The 16278-nt window shown below is 43.3% G+C and overlaps 1 protein-coding gene across 4 annotated transcripts in view; it reads right to left on the bottom strand.

Annotated features, from left to right (window-relative positions):
• Positions 1-15950, bottom strand: part of PEX11G (peroxisomal biogenesis factor 11 gamma) — a 38242-nt gene extending 22292 nt beyond the window's left edge. For 3 of the 4 annotated variants that reach the window (XM_089668753.1, XM_089668751.1, XM_089668752.1), the window contains exon 1: positions 15787-15950. In XM_089668753.1, the coding sequence (XP_089524879.1) occupies positions 15787-15849 (63 nt within the window). In that variant the 5' untranslated portion in view covers positions 15850-15950. Of the gene's footprint in view, positions 1-15443; positions 15668-15786 lie in introns of all 4 variants that reach the window. The other variant, XM_089668754.1, reaches the window with a different exon arrangement.
• Between the last annotated feature and the right edge of the window lie 328 nt (positions 15951-16278).

Raw genomic sequence — 16278 nt, 5'->3', positions numbered from 1 at the left:
GCTTGCTCTTGGACCTGTCTTCTCTGGGTGTCATTCAACCTTGAAGAGGATCGGTAGTGAAGGAGAGGGTGAGTAATGCTTTTCTTTTGGTGATAGAAGGGAAATGAAAAGCAATTTCTAAAAAAAAAGCTATTAAAAAAAATTAGAACTGGACATGAACTTTAAGTTTAAGACCTCATTCACCATTTGTGGTTAGCACACACTGTGAATTCCAGTGAAAAGAATCTGTGGGCTCCTTTAACTGGAATGACACATGTGTGCGAAGAGCTGGGGCCTCAAAGCAATGATAGACTGATGGCAGTCACAGCTGAATGTTACTGTTTACGCAGCCAGTAATTACCTGCAGTTGGGAACATATGATCATGGTTGGATGTAAACACACTGCATCCAGCCATAATCATCTGTCCCTAATCCCAGGTAATTTCTGGCTGTGTGAACAGTCATGGATAGCTATGGCTGTTAGCCTGTCATTGCTATGTATGGAGTTCACACACACCTGTTATTCCATTCACAGGAACCTACAGCTTTTTGATGCTGGAATTCACAGTGTGTCCTAAACACATAGTGCATATGAGGTCTTAAGCCAGCCAAACATGGATCAAAATGTGGCCGGTTCAAGAACCAGATGAATTTTGATCCATGTATGGACACCCTGGTTGTCAATTTATCAACTACTGTCTATATCCTGAATGATCAGTACCACCGGATATAGCTGGCAACAATAATCATTGCGCTCTGCTGGCAGGGAATGCTCTTTACCGACAGAACACAATAGCACTGCGGGAGGGATTTCCCCAATACCAATAAGTACGCTGATGGGGCAATCGAGTGATTTTCGTGGCGGGAGGTAAGAAAATTGCATAATCTATGGCCTGCCTTAAGGTTAGGTTAAAGTTCAAAGTGCGGCGCATGCGCGGCCGGCTGGACGAACATGTCCTGATAGAGCTCTGTCTCCCTGTCGGGTGACAGAGCCACAGAGCAGCGGATCCCGGCCTGCGACACATCGCAGAGGGACCCGATCCCCAAGGCGGGCCCCCCCTGACCTGAACCGCCCCAATTAGCAGCTGATCTGTAACTGCGGGGCTTAGGATTCTGACAGGGGTTCTGTCCCCATAGCGAGCCGAATACAGGCCCGCCCACTGACCGGAGCCTGCACGGAGGCAGAGAAAAGAACGGGGGCTGAGGTGTTGATGACAGCCTCCCCCCCTGGCAAGTGGCATCATGGTTAAAGGGGCACCCCGACACCAGGCCCCCCCCTCCAACTAAAACAATTAAGGAGGCCCTAGCAAAGGCCTCAACAAAGATGGCCACCGCCCCAGCACATGGAAGCAAGCAGGCTGCAGTGACATACACAGCTCTACAGGATTCGCAGCCCAGCCATCCCTGCACATCTGAGGGCGAGTCTGACATTGAAACGGACACCCCTGCACATGCTTTGACATCTGACCTTACACCCCCTGACCTATTGGCACGCTTTGAAGAAATGCTGCACAGAGCTCTGAAGCAAACTTCTGACCGCATCACCGCCACACTATCCAGGGAAATCCGTGAACTAGGACAACGCACTGCTGACCTAGAACAGAGAGTGGACAGTCTTGACGTCTCGCTTCAGACACAAGCGGAAGACCTTGACCTCCTGCGTGACGAAAACGCAACACTACTAACGCGACTGGAGGACTTTGAAAACTGAGCAAAGCGCTCGAATTTGCGTATCTGTGGCCTTCCGGAAACAATCGTCGATGTCCAATCAACTGTAACAGCTCTATTCCAAGAGCTCGCCCCAGCTATCCCAATTGAAAGATTAGAAATGGATAGAGTTCACAGGGCGCTAGCCTCACGACGCACGGAAGGTCCACCACGTGACATTATAGCCAAGCTCCACTTTTTCCGCACTAGGGAGCAACTCCTACAAGCAGCTCGTACTACAGAATCTCTGCAGTTCCAAGGTCACACCTACCAACTATTCCAAGATCTGTGCCCCACGACTATTGCCAAGCGCAGGGCTATGAAACCCCACCTACAGGCACTTCAACAACACGGTATACCGTATAAGTGGGGCTTCCCCTTTGCAGTGCGGTTTCCGATACCAGACCCGAGATTACACCTGCAAGACTCCAAAAGAGCTACTGGATACTCTGCGGATCCTGCAGTTACATTCCCCAGCAACACCGTCAGAGAGTACTAAACGGAGGTCCACATCCTGCTCGCCGCGGAAATCTTGTCCCCCACGTACAAAATGAAGGTCAACTCAGCCTCCATAAACGAGGGCGTTTCTCGTCACCAGGCCTGTCTCTGCAAGACACCATGGACTGAATTACGTCCCACATTTTTCTTTCTGCCACACACACCAGGCGGTGTACCCTTTTGACCATCATCGAGGTTACCACCCATGATGTCCTTTCTCTCTCTCCCTGTTGGATTTTGGTTGCCCCATAAGTTGGGGGCTGTTTTGGTTTTTTTTTTTTCTTTGTCTCCCCTATGTCACAGAGAACCAGTTGAACTTCATGTGTCAATAGTTTTACCCTCCCCCCCCCCCCCCTTTTTTTTTTTTTTTTTTTTTTTTTCTTCTTTTTTCATCACTCCTCCTGGACTATATCTCAGTTTGCATTTGGGAGCCTCGGCTCTGGCGGCTCTGGAATGCCACATTTCTCCACCCATGTTGATTAACCCATGCAACCAGTGCTGCCCGAGCCTAGGACCCCACCAAATTCTTCAGATATTTTTCCACCTGTACTTCTTCCGGGATCCCGCTACCATATATTTATGTTAATACTGTCATCCCCACGGCCCGCATACCTGCGCACTCCACTCTAGCCCCTGTGTTATTGGCTATTTAATAGCACTTGGTCTACTATTGCTCCCTGGCTCACACTGACTTTGTGTTTTCCCGAAGACCACCTTTTAGGCCTTAAATGGTCCCCTATACCCCTTCTTCTTTGTTACCTCTCCCTTACCGTTCCCCTTTTCCTTCCCCCAATATGACTCCATGACTTCGTGCAGCCTCTTCTGCAAATTATCCACCTCCTACAGTAATTGTCAGGCTCCATCCCAGATGGCGGTGCCATACTATTCAATCTACTACACACTCTCCCCATGGGCTCGTTAAATATCCTTACCCTGAATGTGCAGGGCCTTAATATACCACAGAAACGTAATAAGGCTTTCCGCACTTTTGCAACACTTAAAGCTCATGTGGTCTGTCTACAGGAAACACACTATACCCCCAACTCCACCCCTAAGTTTTTCGGCCCCCGTTATCCTCAGGTCTATACAGCCTCCGCCACCACCAAACACAGAGGGGTACTGATTGCCTTCCATCGCACTACACCTTTTACACTATGTACTGAAGTCAAAGACCCAGAGGGTCGCTATCTCCTGCTAGTAGGGCAACTCCTAGATGTAGACTTCACCATTGTTACATACTATGCCCCGAATTAAGATCCCTTACCATTCCTTTCCCACATACTTTCGGTTATAGATCACCACAAGCGAGGTACCTTATTTGTCAGCTGAGACTCTAACAGTACAATATATCCCTTTCTCGACAAATCCCCTCAACCTTCCCCCTTCCCCACCTCTAAGCAAACCTTCCAAGTCATACTACAACGTTATTCCTTGATAGATACCTGGTGGGAACTTAACCCGGCTAAACGCCAATACACTTTCTACTCTCACCCCCACAAGTCTTTCTCTAGGATAGATCATATTTTCATTACCGCCATCTCTTCTCCCCGGCTCCTGACCTCTGAAATAATTCCAATTCCCTGGTCTGACCATTGCACCGTATTCACATCCATGGCCTTGTTAGCCCTATCCCCAACTGAATCCTCCTGCATCATCAACAACCTACTTGCAAATCCAACGCACTGTTTAGAAATCAAAACCGCCCTCAAAGATTATTTATCTCTTAATCGCCTGAAATTTCTCCTCTCCTGTTATGGGAAGTGCATAAACTGGTACTGCGAGGGTTTTGCATTAGCACAGCGTCCTTTTTAAATAAAATGAAAAGACAACATCTTTCTCCAGAGCAGACATATGAGCATTCCCATCAAGCCTTCCAAGCGACTCCTACACCTGCCAACCATGAGGCCCTGGAACAATCCAGATTGGCTCTAGACCTCTTTCTCACAGACCAAGCGGAACTTTCACTTCGTAGATCCAGGCACAAATATTATACTAAGGCAAATAAACCCAATACTTTCTTTTACTCTCTCACTTCACAGGCTGGACTAGATTACTAGACCTATTCGAATACGCACCTGTTCTGGCAACCTCACTAGTAATCTGGAACACATCCTACGAACTTTCCATAAACATCTGTCACAGCTTTACTCTTCCTCAGCACCCTTCGACCCCACACAAGCGGATACCCTTTTAACCTCCATCTCCTTCCCGAACCTGTCAGAGCGCCACTAAGCGACGTTAGAGCAACCCATCTTCCCAACCGAAACCTTAAACGCTATTAAATGTCTAAAACCTCGTAAGCGCCCAGGACCAGACGGTTTCTCAGCCATTTACTACAAAAAATTCGCCCATCTCCTTACACCCATCCTTATCAATGCTTTTAATGCCTTACTATCTGGCCATACCTTCAACCATGAAACCGTACAAGCGAACATTTCAATGATCCCAAAACCAAACTCAGATGACACGCAGTGGTCCAATTATAGGCCAATCTCTCTCCTTAACATTGATATCAAACAGTTAGCAAAAATCCTTTCTTCACGCCTTAATTTGTGTATAGGCTTTCTAATTCATAACGACCAATTGGGCTTTATTCCAACTAGACAAGCTGGAGATAACATCAGACGTGCATCTCTCTTGGCAAATTTAGCCAAATCTCGCAACATTCCCGCCTGTTTCTTGTCCTTGGACATCCGGAAAGCATTCAATACAGTTCCATGGCCATACCTTAACTACATTTTGCACCGCTGGGGTTTTGGTCCACACTTTTTAACCTGGATCTTCTTGCTGTATCGAGAGCCCTCGGCCAGAATTAGATATCTAGGACACAGGTCAGCCCAGTTCCCAATTTCCCGAGGCATGAGACAGGGCTGTCCCCTGTCCCCCCTGCTCTTTGCCCTGGCCATAGAACCTCTGGCCCTTTTAATTAGAGCTAACCCGGATGTCCGGGGACTCAAGATAGGGGGCACTCATCACAAGTTATGTCTCTTTGCGGATGACGTCTTACTTTTTCTCACATCTCCCTTGACCTCCTCTCCTTCCCTACTCCGGCTTCTCGAGGAGTTTGGCTCGCTCTCCGGTCTCATAATAAATCCCAACAAATCAACGGCTCTCAACATCTCTCTTCCCCCTAAAGAGCTGGCCCATCTGAAACAGATCCTACCATTTCCCTGGTCACAACGCCATATCCCTTTCTTGGGAATCAAATTGACCCCTAATTTATCAGATCTTTATGCAGCTAACTACTCTCCGATGCTAAACCACCTTTCTGCTCTTCTGACCAAATGGTCCCCCCTTCCCCTTGCATGGCTAGGCAGAATTGCAGTTATAAAGATGTCAATCCTCCCAAAAATTTTATACCTGTTCAGAGTCCTCCCAATCCCAGTCCCCTCTCACTACCTTCGCATACTGCAGCGCCGCATTTCTTCCTACGTCTGGAGCAATACCCGTCCTCGTATACTCCACTCCACTCCACCTTGTATTGCTCTAAGCTCCATGGAGGTCTAGGCCTACCCGATATCGGCAAATATTACCAAGCAGCACATCTAACACAGTTGCCTAAATATCATGCGACCTTCGAAATCCCTCAATGGGTTGTCCTTGAATTGATAGAGTGCGACCCCCTTTCCACCGCTAACTTACTTTGGTTAAGGCCAATAGACCGCCGTTCTATAACCAACCCCATCACCTCCCACTTCTTATCTTTATGGGACAAACTGAAAACCCGCTATCTCTTCCAATCGCCACATAATCCTTTGCTCTCGTTTCTTCGAAACCCAGCCTTCCCCCCGGCCTGGCTGACACCTCTTTTATTCAAAGCATGGACCTCTGCTAACCTGCTCCGTACACACCATTTCTTACAGAGGAATAAGTTTAAATCCTTTGCCTCCCTACGGGAAACACATAGCCTCTCAGCTTCCGAAATATTTAGATACTTACAGCTACAACACTTCTACGCCCCCTACGCAACACTAACCAATCAACCTAACACCATGTCTCTCTTTGAACGGGCATGCTGCAATGACCCACACAGACGTGGTCTCATTTCAAGCCTATACTCCCTCCTCACGTCTCCGGCTACCGCATCCCCCCCTCCTTATACCCATAGGTGGGAGACGGATTTAGATAGGCAATTGGATTCATCTGATTGGGACCACATCTGTGCCAATACAAAATCATCTTCGCAGAACATTGTTGCACTAGAAACAAATTATAAAGTCTTAACACGCTGGTATTTGGTCCCAACGAGAGTCGCGAAATATACCCCTGATTACTCACCCAACTGTTTTAGAGGCTGTACAGACCCAGGAACACATTACCATATGTGGTGGGATTGCCCAGTAGCTCGTACCTTCTGGGTTGAAATTTTCACCATGTTATCTACACTTAGCGCTACCACGTTGCGACCCGACAACAGCCCTACTCAATCAACGCCCTCCTGCCATTTCCAATTCGCAATTCAAACTCCTTATGCAAGTCACTACGGCTGCCAAGCAGGTTATAGCAAAATCCTGGAAATCCCCCTAAGTGTTATATCTGTTAAAACCAGAATAACACAAGCCATGATACATGCAAAGGTGGAAGCCACATCATGCACAATAAACCTCCATTGCTAGTATAGTGTCTGAATGGATCAATATCTTTGATCAGATCAGTACTATACCAGCGTTCACATTAGTATAGTGTCCCCAAAAACGTAGTGTTAGCGGGATCAGCCCCGGCACCTGCATTTAGCCCCTACGCTTACCCCCCCCCCTTTTCCCCCAGCAAGTGCAGTGTCAGTAGGTCACTGTCACTTGATACATTGCACACAAAACCGCAGTGTTGGCAGAATCAGGCCTGATCTCTGTTAGCACTTGTCAGTAAATTTTGATGACTCTCATATGCAGTAGAGTGCCAGTGCTAGTGCCACCTTTTGGTGAACTGGCGAGTACCAGTGGCCTAGTACATCCTGGTCTTTCACATACCTCCTTGATTTTTGGAGCTGTTTTTCACGGAACATCTGTATGCGTTGATTGTGGATCAAAGCAATTTATATGCACAACAATTTATTGCCGCCAACCCAAATTCAAACCTTGCCAGACCATTCGCATGGAAACTCATTACGGTTTTCGAATTTACATTTTTTTTGGGCCTAACCCTGAACATGGGCATTACTAAAAGAAATGAATTGCGGTTGTATTGGTCTGCAGACCCAATTCATCATATGCCCGTGTTCTCTGCTGCCATTTCTAGGCATAGATGAGAGTATAATGTGTTTTATGCATTTCAACTACAATACACTCTGTCATCCTCGGGGTAACCCTTAATTTGACCAGTTCCACAAAATTCAGCCTCTCGCAAATCATATTTACCAAAAATTTGCAGATGCCTATACTCCCCAGCAAAACATCTGCATTGATGAGTCCCTCATTAATTTTTCTGGCCGCCTTGCATTCAAACAATTTCTCCCCTGCAAGTGTGCCAGATATGGGGTCAAGATGTAGAAGACCTGTTAGAGGGCAACAGGCCATACTTATAGGTTTTGGATTTACGAGGGAAAAGATAGTCACGTGGAGCCCCCGGATGCCCAGACTACATGGGGAGCAGTGGCAAGATAGTTTGGGATTGGTGTCATCCTTTTTCCATATGGGGTACCACTTAAACGTGGACAATTTTTATTCAAGCGTGCCACTATATAGACATTTGTTCAATCTTGGAACTGGCGCTTGTGGCAAAGTGTGACCTAATGTGTGCCCACCATTAGAAGTGGGTGGATGCAGCGCGGTATATTCTAATGGTGGGCATACCACACACTTTTTCTGGCAGAGATTTCTCATTTTTTCATACAGTCCACAGGCTGCATACAAAAAAGAAAAAAAAGAACATAGTATATATACCCAACAAGGACCAGCGATGTACTGGTACATCACTGGACTTTGAATGGTTATACCAGGATGATGCCTACAGCTGCAGGCATCATCCTGGTATTGTTTTTTTTCAGCCGGCGATCGGCTTTCATGTAAAAGCAATGCTAGTGGCTAATTAGCTGCAGGATTGCTTTTACAAGCAGCGGGAGATGATGCCACCCCTCCCCCGCTGCCTTCCACGGCCTTCTTAGGCAGTCCCGTGCCATCAGGGGAACCTGAGAATGCAGCCAGTGTTTCTGCCAGCTGACCATAGAGCTGATTGGAGACCAGAGTGGTGCCAATCATCTCTATAGCCTAAGAAATCAGAAGCTACGAGCATTTCATCACTTCAGTTTCGCAGGGCATAAACAGCGCCATTTGTAAATTCGGAAAGCATCTGATCACACCGATTTTGGTTTGATTAGATAATGTAAGGGCAGAGGAGATATCCAGAGTCTGATAGACCCCAGATTTCTCAAAAAAGAATATATGACAATGTCCATTGAAGTTATAGGGGATATTTGAATTCCCTGTGATAGCGTTAAAAGTGATCCAAAAAAAAACCCGAAAAGGTACAGTGTAAAAATAATAAAAAAAATCAAAATAACTTAAAAAATAAATAAATAAAAAAAACTTGCCCCTCCCATGCGCGCACACTTGTGTGCACAAGCGTTGACCCTGTGCCAGTATGTAAACAGTGGTTGCACCATGCATGTGAGGTAATGCCATGAACGTCAGATCAAGGGCAGTAATTCTAACACTAGACCTCCTCTGTAAATCTGAAATGGTAGCCTTTGAAGGCTTTTAAAGAGTTGCCTATGGATATTAAAAATGTATGCAGTTTGTCGCCATTGCATGAGGCATGCGCAGTTTTAAAGCATGTCATGTTTGGTATCTATTTACTTGGCATACCATTATATTTTATATTTTACCAAACAATTGGCCATTATAGTGTGTTTTTGTGCATTAAAAGTAAAAAAAGTGTATTTTTAAAAAAAAATTTGCTTTTGAAAAATCGCTGCGCGAGTACTATGTGCCATAAAAAATTGCAGTACCCATCATTTTATTCACTAGGGTGTCTGTTATATAAAATAGCTATATAAATATATAATTTTTGGGGGTTTAAATTAATTTCCTAGCAAAAAATACTGATTTTTTTCATGTGAACAAAAAGTGTCAGAAAAGGCTTGGTCTTTAGGTGGTTAGAAGAGTGAGTGATGTGTGGCATAAACTTCTAATGCTGGGCATAGAATGCCCCATCCCCCAAAACGACCCCTTTTTGGAAAGTAGACACCCCAAACTATTTGCTGAGAGGCGTGTTGAATCAATAGAATAATTTATTTTTTTACCACAAGTTATTGGAAAATGACAAAAAAAAAATATATATATATATATTTTTTTTTTTTACACAAAATTGTCATTTAAATGATTTACTGCTCACACATGCCATGGGTATATGTGGAATTACTCCCCAAAATACATTCTGCTACTTCTCCCGAGTATGGGGGTACCACATGTGAGAGACGTTTTGGCAGTCTAGCCAAGTACAGGACCACAAAATCCAATAGGCACCTTCAGGCTTTTAAAGGGCTTTATTTCCTCATTACACATCCAGACTACCTATCACAGTTTCGGAGGCCCTGAAATGCCAGGATAGCACCTAACCCCCCCCCCCCCCAAATGACCAATTTTTGGAAACTAGACACCCCCAAGAAATTTGATAAGAAGCGTGGTAAGTATTTTGCAGATCTCATTTGTTGCCACAAGTTTTTGGAAAAAGAAGAAAAAAATACAAAAACATATTTTTTCTATTCTTTTTTTTATATTTCAAAACCTTGTGAGAAAAAATGAGATCTGCAAAATACTCACCATGCCTCTTTTTAAATTCCTTGGGGTGTCAGTTTTCCAGAAAGGGGTAATTTGGGGGGGGGGGGGGGTTGATGCTATCCTGGCATGTCAGGGCCTTCGAAACTGTGATAGGTAGTGAGGAAGTAATGAGGAAGTTACGCACATTCAGGCTTTCAAAGTGGTCACTGGATTTCAGGCTCCTGTATGTGGCTAGGCTCCCAAAAAGCCTCACGCATGTGGTATCCCCATACTCGGTAGAAGTAGCAGAATGTATTTTGGGGTGTAATTCCACATATACCCATGGCTTGTGCGAGAAATAAATCATTTAAATGACAACTTTGTGTAAAAAAAAAAAATGTTTTTGTCATTTTCCAGAAACTTGTGGAAAAAAAAAAAAAAAAAAAAAAAAAAAAAAGCTTCCATGGACTCAATGGGGTTTATTTACTAAAGCTGGAGAGTCCAAAATCAGACTCCCTTCTGCATAGAAACCAATCAGCTTCTAACCTCAGCTTGTTCAATGAAGCTTTGGCAATGAAACCTGGAAGCTGATTGGTTTCTATGCAGAAGTGAGTCTGATTTTGCACTCTCCAGCTTTAATAAATAAACCCCAATATGTCTCTCAGCAGATAGCTTAGGGTGTCTACTTTCCGAAAAGGGGTCATTTGAGGGTAATAAAAAGATTGGGTGCCGCGCTCTATTTATTGTTTTAAAATTAAAAAAATGATTTAAACCAATGTATATTAATCTCTCTTAAATATCACTGTGAATAAACATTCGTGCACCTTGTGCCAATAACTGTATAAAAGAAAAAATAATTGTAAATAAAAATAATAATAATGATTGCAAATAAAAACAAACTATAACTTTAAATTAAGGATGAATAGTCCCATATGCACTGAGATGATATCAAATTCCTTATAAGTTCAACAGAAGAATGAATGCAGTATACTCTCTTTTGTAATAGCATGTGCTGTATAGCTACAATGGTTAACAATAGAAGCTGCACTGTGAATCACTGTGGTAAACGAGGTCTCTCCTTCCCCAGCACTCTCCTTAATCCAGTTCTCCCATGGATCATAAGGAAAATAAAAAGAGGTACATAGGGTCTTATCCGGGATAAAAGACTTTAATGTGCGCTAGTAATACACTCACATGTGATTAAAATGAAATGCGCTTTTCATATATATAACCGCGGATAGCAGTGAGATCAGCCTTGTTGGTGTGCCTGCGCACACTGTTAATACTCGCTGTGTCTGAATGCGGATGCGTGGTGACGTCACTGCCCCTCCCCTACGCGTTATGCTACAGGGACTTGTAGCTTCCTCTGGGGGATGTAGTTTTGCCAAAATGAGAGAATATTGTTTTTTTCAAAAAAACTTTTTTTCTTCAAAACTTTTTCTGTTTATAGCGCCAGAAATAAACAGTGCACAGGTGATCAAATACCACCAAAAGAAAGCTCTATTTGTGTGAAAAAAACAACATAAATTTTTTATGTACCGTATTGCATGACCGCGCAATTGTCCATTAAACTAGGGCAGCGCTGTATAGCAAAAAAAATGGCATAAATTGCAGTATCTATACCTTAGTTTGTAGACGCTATAACTTTCACACAAAGCAATCAATATACACTTATTGGGATTTTTTTTTCCAAAAACATGTAGCAGAAAACATTTTGGCCTAAATTTATAACTAACTTTGAGTTTACTATATATTGTTTAAAGCTGAAAGTAAAAAATATTGTTTTTCTTCAAAAGTTTTGGTCTTTTTTTGTTTATAGCGTGAAAAATGCACAGGTGATCGAATACCACCGAAAGAAAGCTCTACTTGTGTAAAAAATAGGACGCAAATTTCGTTTGGGTGCAGCATTGCATGACCGCGCAATTATCAGATGAATTAGTGCAGCACCGAGTAGCAAAAAGAGGCCTGGTCAGGAAGGGGGGTAAATCCTCAGGAAGGCAAGTGGTTAAAGCCCACTCTGGGCAAAATATGAACAAACTTTAAACCCTCTCTCCCACTCATCTCCAACCCATCCTGCAAGACTTAATATTTTTTTTCCTTCTTACCTGGGGATGCAAGATATATTAGGATACAGCAGGATATAAGTCTGCCATTTCTGGGTGCAGGGGAGGGGGAGTAGGGGTGGGGTGGGTCGCTAATCCGGCTCTCACAATCTGCTTGAGACCCCCAAAACCCTACAGACCCCTCGCCTGACTTCACTTCTCTTCTGCAACCTGAGTGGACTGTGCTGCTGGGCAGCCACTAGGAAGTGTTCACATTACACAAGCAGTGACATAAACCCATGAAAAGAAGGACCTCCCAAAAGTTAACAAACGAAAAGAAAAGTGAAGACTGAGCAACTTGGTTTGCTTGTGGCTGTGGGAATGTGTGCAATTTATATGCATTCCTGTACCCACATATATGTGAGCCTAGCCTTAATGGCCAGATCTCCAGATGAAAATGAAGGAAAGAAAGCCTAAAAAAAACTATTGCATTCATCTCATCTAAGAATTGGTAAGCTAAAAAGAAAAAAAAACGCCTGGCCGGCGTTTACGGAGCGGTAACACCACTCAAACTGCATTATAGGCATTTGTGGGGCTTTATTAACACTCGGCAAACGCCTAGCAACCGCCGCTAAATCGCACATGCGGCGTTTGCCGAGCATTAAAAAACGCTCCGCAAACGCAGGACCAAGGCTTGCCAAATGCTATAGGGGCGTTTGGCAAGCGTTGGTAAAACAGCCAAGTGTGAACGAGCCCTTAAGGATCTGAATGCAATGCATGTTTATGCACCTGTGTGAATGATTCCATGGAAAACAATGCAGCTGTGTTCAGACCCGTAATTAACCACTTTGCCTCTCACACCTGTTCACCCCGTATGGACCAGAGCAATTTTTACATTTCTGCTTCTGACCTGTTTATTCGGTGATAACTTTGTCATTACTTAAAATAAAAACTTAATAGGTATATTGCTTTTTTTAGGACAAACAAGGCTTTCTTTTTGTGAATATTGTTGTGCAACAATCCTTAAACAATTAAACATAACAAAACACACTTTTTCAATTTTTGAGCAGTGTTAGTTTAAAAATAGTGTTACTGTTTTAAAATAACACTAAAAGAATTACTCTGGTACAAAACACTGGAAAGCGGGTGGGTTTTTTCACTTTTGCACTTTTTTTAAATGTGAAATTTGTAAATATATGTTAAAGGTGTAAAAATATCAACAAACAAAACAAACAAAAAAAAGTTCAAATATTATTAGCTACATAAATTAGAAACAAAAAAAATCATCAGGAAAATATAAAATGAAAGGAGAATAATGAGTTAATTAACTAAAGGTTAATAAGGGGTTAAACAGAGGAACATTTAATTAAAAAAACACTTTTTTTCCCCACAAAGAGAGATTTCTTTCGGTGTTATTTGATCGTCTCTGCATTTTTTATTTTTTGCACTTAAAAAAAAAAACAATATTTTTAACTTTTTGCTATAAAACATATCCAATAAAAAAAATGTAATTTCTTCAAAAATTTAGGTCAAAATGTATTTTGCTACATGTATTTGCTAAAACCAAATTCCAATACGTATAAATTAATTGGTTTCAGTGAAAGTTATAGCGTCTACAAATGGCGGTATATATACTGGAATTTTTATTTATTTGTTTTTTCATACTAGTAATGGTGGCAATTAGCAACTTATAGCGGGACTGCGGCGGGCATTCTGACACTGAGTGGGAACTAATGGCCACTGACAACTCCAGTGACACTAATACAATGATCAGTGCTAATAAAAAGCATTGAGACTGTAATAATGACACTGAGCAGGAAGGGGTTAACATCTGGGACAATCAAAGGGTTAACTGTGTGTTGTGCTTACACTGTGTCCCCCTTATTAGGGAGACATGCTGCTTTCTCTCTCTACTGTGCAGAGAGACAGAAAGCAGCATGTCCATGCTGACAGGAGAGAGATATGTCTTGTTTACACACAACCAATGGCAGCATGGGTAGGGCAGCGTGCGAGCACCCCATATCTGGGAAGGCAAAGCCACATGGTGATTCTGCGCAGAGCGTCTGCCCTGTAGCAGTAAACCTGCTATAGGGTGGAGCTTAACTGGATAACGGACTTCATCTGCAGACAGAAGTTTATTCATTACAGGAATGAACAGATACAAAATTAACTACTTCCCCTCCACCCTATAGCAAAAATACTGCTACAGGGTGGCAGGGGTACGCAAAATCAGGCAGGGCAGCACTGATGGGAGCAACTGCTGGGCGGCACTGATCATCAGTGCCGATCTGCTCTGTGACAGCTGCAGCTTGGAGACCACAGATCTAAATGATCTTGAAGACTGTAAACTTACTTTTTTTTTATGATCCCCACACATTTACCTCCTTGAATATACGTATTCACTATTCCCTGTGAATAGGCACTGCTGTGTCACAAATTTCAGAGAGCCTGCCTTCTGAACTAGAGAGATGATGAGAGGAGGAGTTTCAAGAGGCGGAGTCATTACAGGAATAACTGCTTGCAGGCAGCAAGGTACCATGGGATATGTATTCCTTAATAAATGGAAAGTAAATAGCATAAAAGAAGCTACAAAGAATGCAGGGAATCCAGGAGGTTGTGGAAAAAGATGACCAGCAGACAGGCAGAACTCAAACATGAAACAGGATATTTCAAGAAGCTTATATTGGATTGTCAAATATAACTATTGCTTGTATTACCATTAAAATGCAGATGTTATAAAATGAGATGAGTGTGATGTGGCCCTAGATTTCCTTTAAAGAGAGGAAACGTTGCCTTGTGTTGCAACTCAAAAGTATGACTCCTACGCACACCAGTCTGCAGCATTTTAGCATATGGGCTAGTGTGAATGTGCTTTAAAGGATAAGTTCACCTTTTCGTAACATGTTACACCCATATTTAGGATGTACATGAAACATATTACGATCAGACCGCCGCTGCTCCCTGCTTTGACAGCTAGCGGAGGATCTTACCCCTCTCGCTAGCTGTCAAATGTTTTTAAAAATCGACTCTGCTCGCCCAGCCACGTCACTCATTCACAGTTCTCTGTGAATGAGAGACTACAAGTCCTGACAGCCCTAGCAGCCACCAGCTTGTAGCCCTCAATCATCATTTGTATGAATGTAAGGTAGGGACTTTAGATTGTATGCCCCTTGAGGGTTAGGGACTGATGTGAATGTATAATATATATGTAAAGCGCTGCGTACATTGACGGCGCTATATAAGTACCTGAAATAAAAAAATTAAAAATAAACTACCCGCCGTTCATTCTTCCTGTCAGTGTATCTGCTTGCCTGTACATCCAAGCAGATGCACTGACAGAGCTGCAGGAGACCTACATGGCACCAGAGATCTGCTGATCGCTAGTGCAACATTTTCCAAGCTCCTACAGACAAAAATAATAAATGCATATTTTGTTTACCTGCAAAAAAAATGTGCATTTATTATTTGTTTTACTAAAAGGTGAACTTATCATTTAAAGTGGAACACAAGGCACTTTACTCACCTGCTCTCTAATGGTTTGGATTCCTGGTCCATTGGCTGGTGTGGGATGATGTCACTGGGAATGTGCAGGAGTCAGACATCCCGCAGAAGACTGATCGCATGGCTCTTCTGCAATAAAATCCTGCCTGCTCACAGTCTGTCATAAAATGCCTCCAGACCTGCTTGAAGTATCTGCTGGATTTCCTTCTTCTTGCATGCTGTAGATTTTCACATAAATCTAAATGCCTGAGTAAGCAAAATATAAGACAACCTAGGAGGTGTTCGTTTCCACATGAAATGGGGGGCTAGCATTTGTCTTTAGTCTATGAGAGCACCCTGTCCAGGCTGCCACAAGCCTCACTCACCAGTCTGTCTCTCCCTCTGTATGACTCCAAGACATTCACCATTCCAGCTACTGCTTTAGCCATAGTGACATGCAGTGCTACTCTCCAGCAGGTCAGGACGATCTAGTCATGGTCAGCACACACACTGTGCTTCTTACTGCAGGACTTTGGACTTCCGCGTTCCAAGCCTCTCTCTCAACCCCCATCACACGTCCTGCTACTCTATTGGATGAACAGCACAGTCACATGGGCAGCTTGTGTTATTACTCCTGAAAGGAAAAACTGTGACATCATGTTCAGGCACTTCATCACAGGCATTGAACACTAAGGGCTCATGTACACTGCAGCTGATAAACTCACATTTAGGAGCTGTTCAGCGTTTTTTTTTCAGAACTCTCCCTAATGTTTCCCTATGTGTCCAAGTACACATCTTTGTTTATCTTTGTTTTGAATGTACCAAACTTGCGTTCAGCAGTCGATTTTATCAGTGTTTCAAATGCAAAATGCTTGTAA

The sequence above is a fragment of the Staurois parvus genome, unplaced genomic scaffold (genome assembly GCF_062004578.1).
Source record: "Staurois parvus isolate SC_StPar_1 unplaced genomic scaffold, SC_StPar_1.0 ptg000062l, whole genome shotgun sequence".
Lineage (NCBI taxonomy): Eukaryota > Metazoa > Chordata > Amphibia > Anura > Ranidae > Staurois > Staurois parvus.
This window is presented reverse-complemented; position numbering and strand designations above follow the sequence as displayed.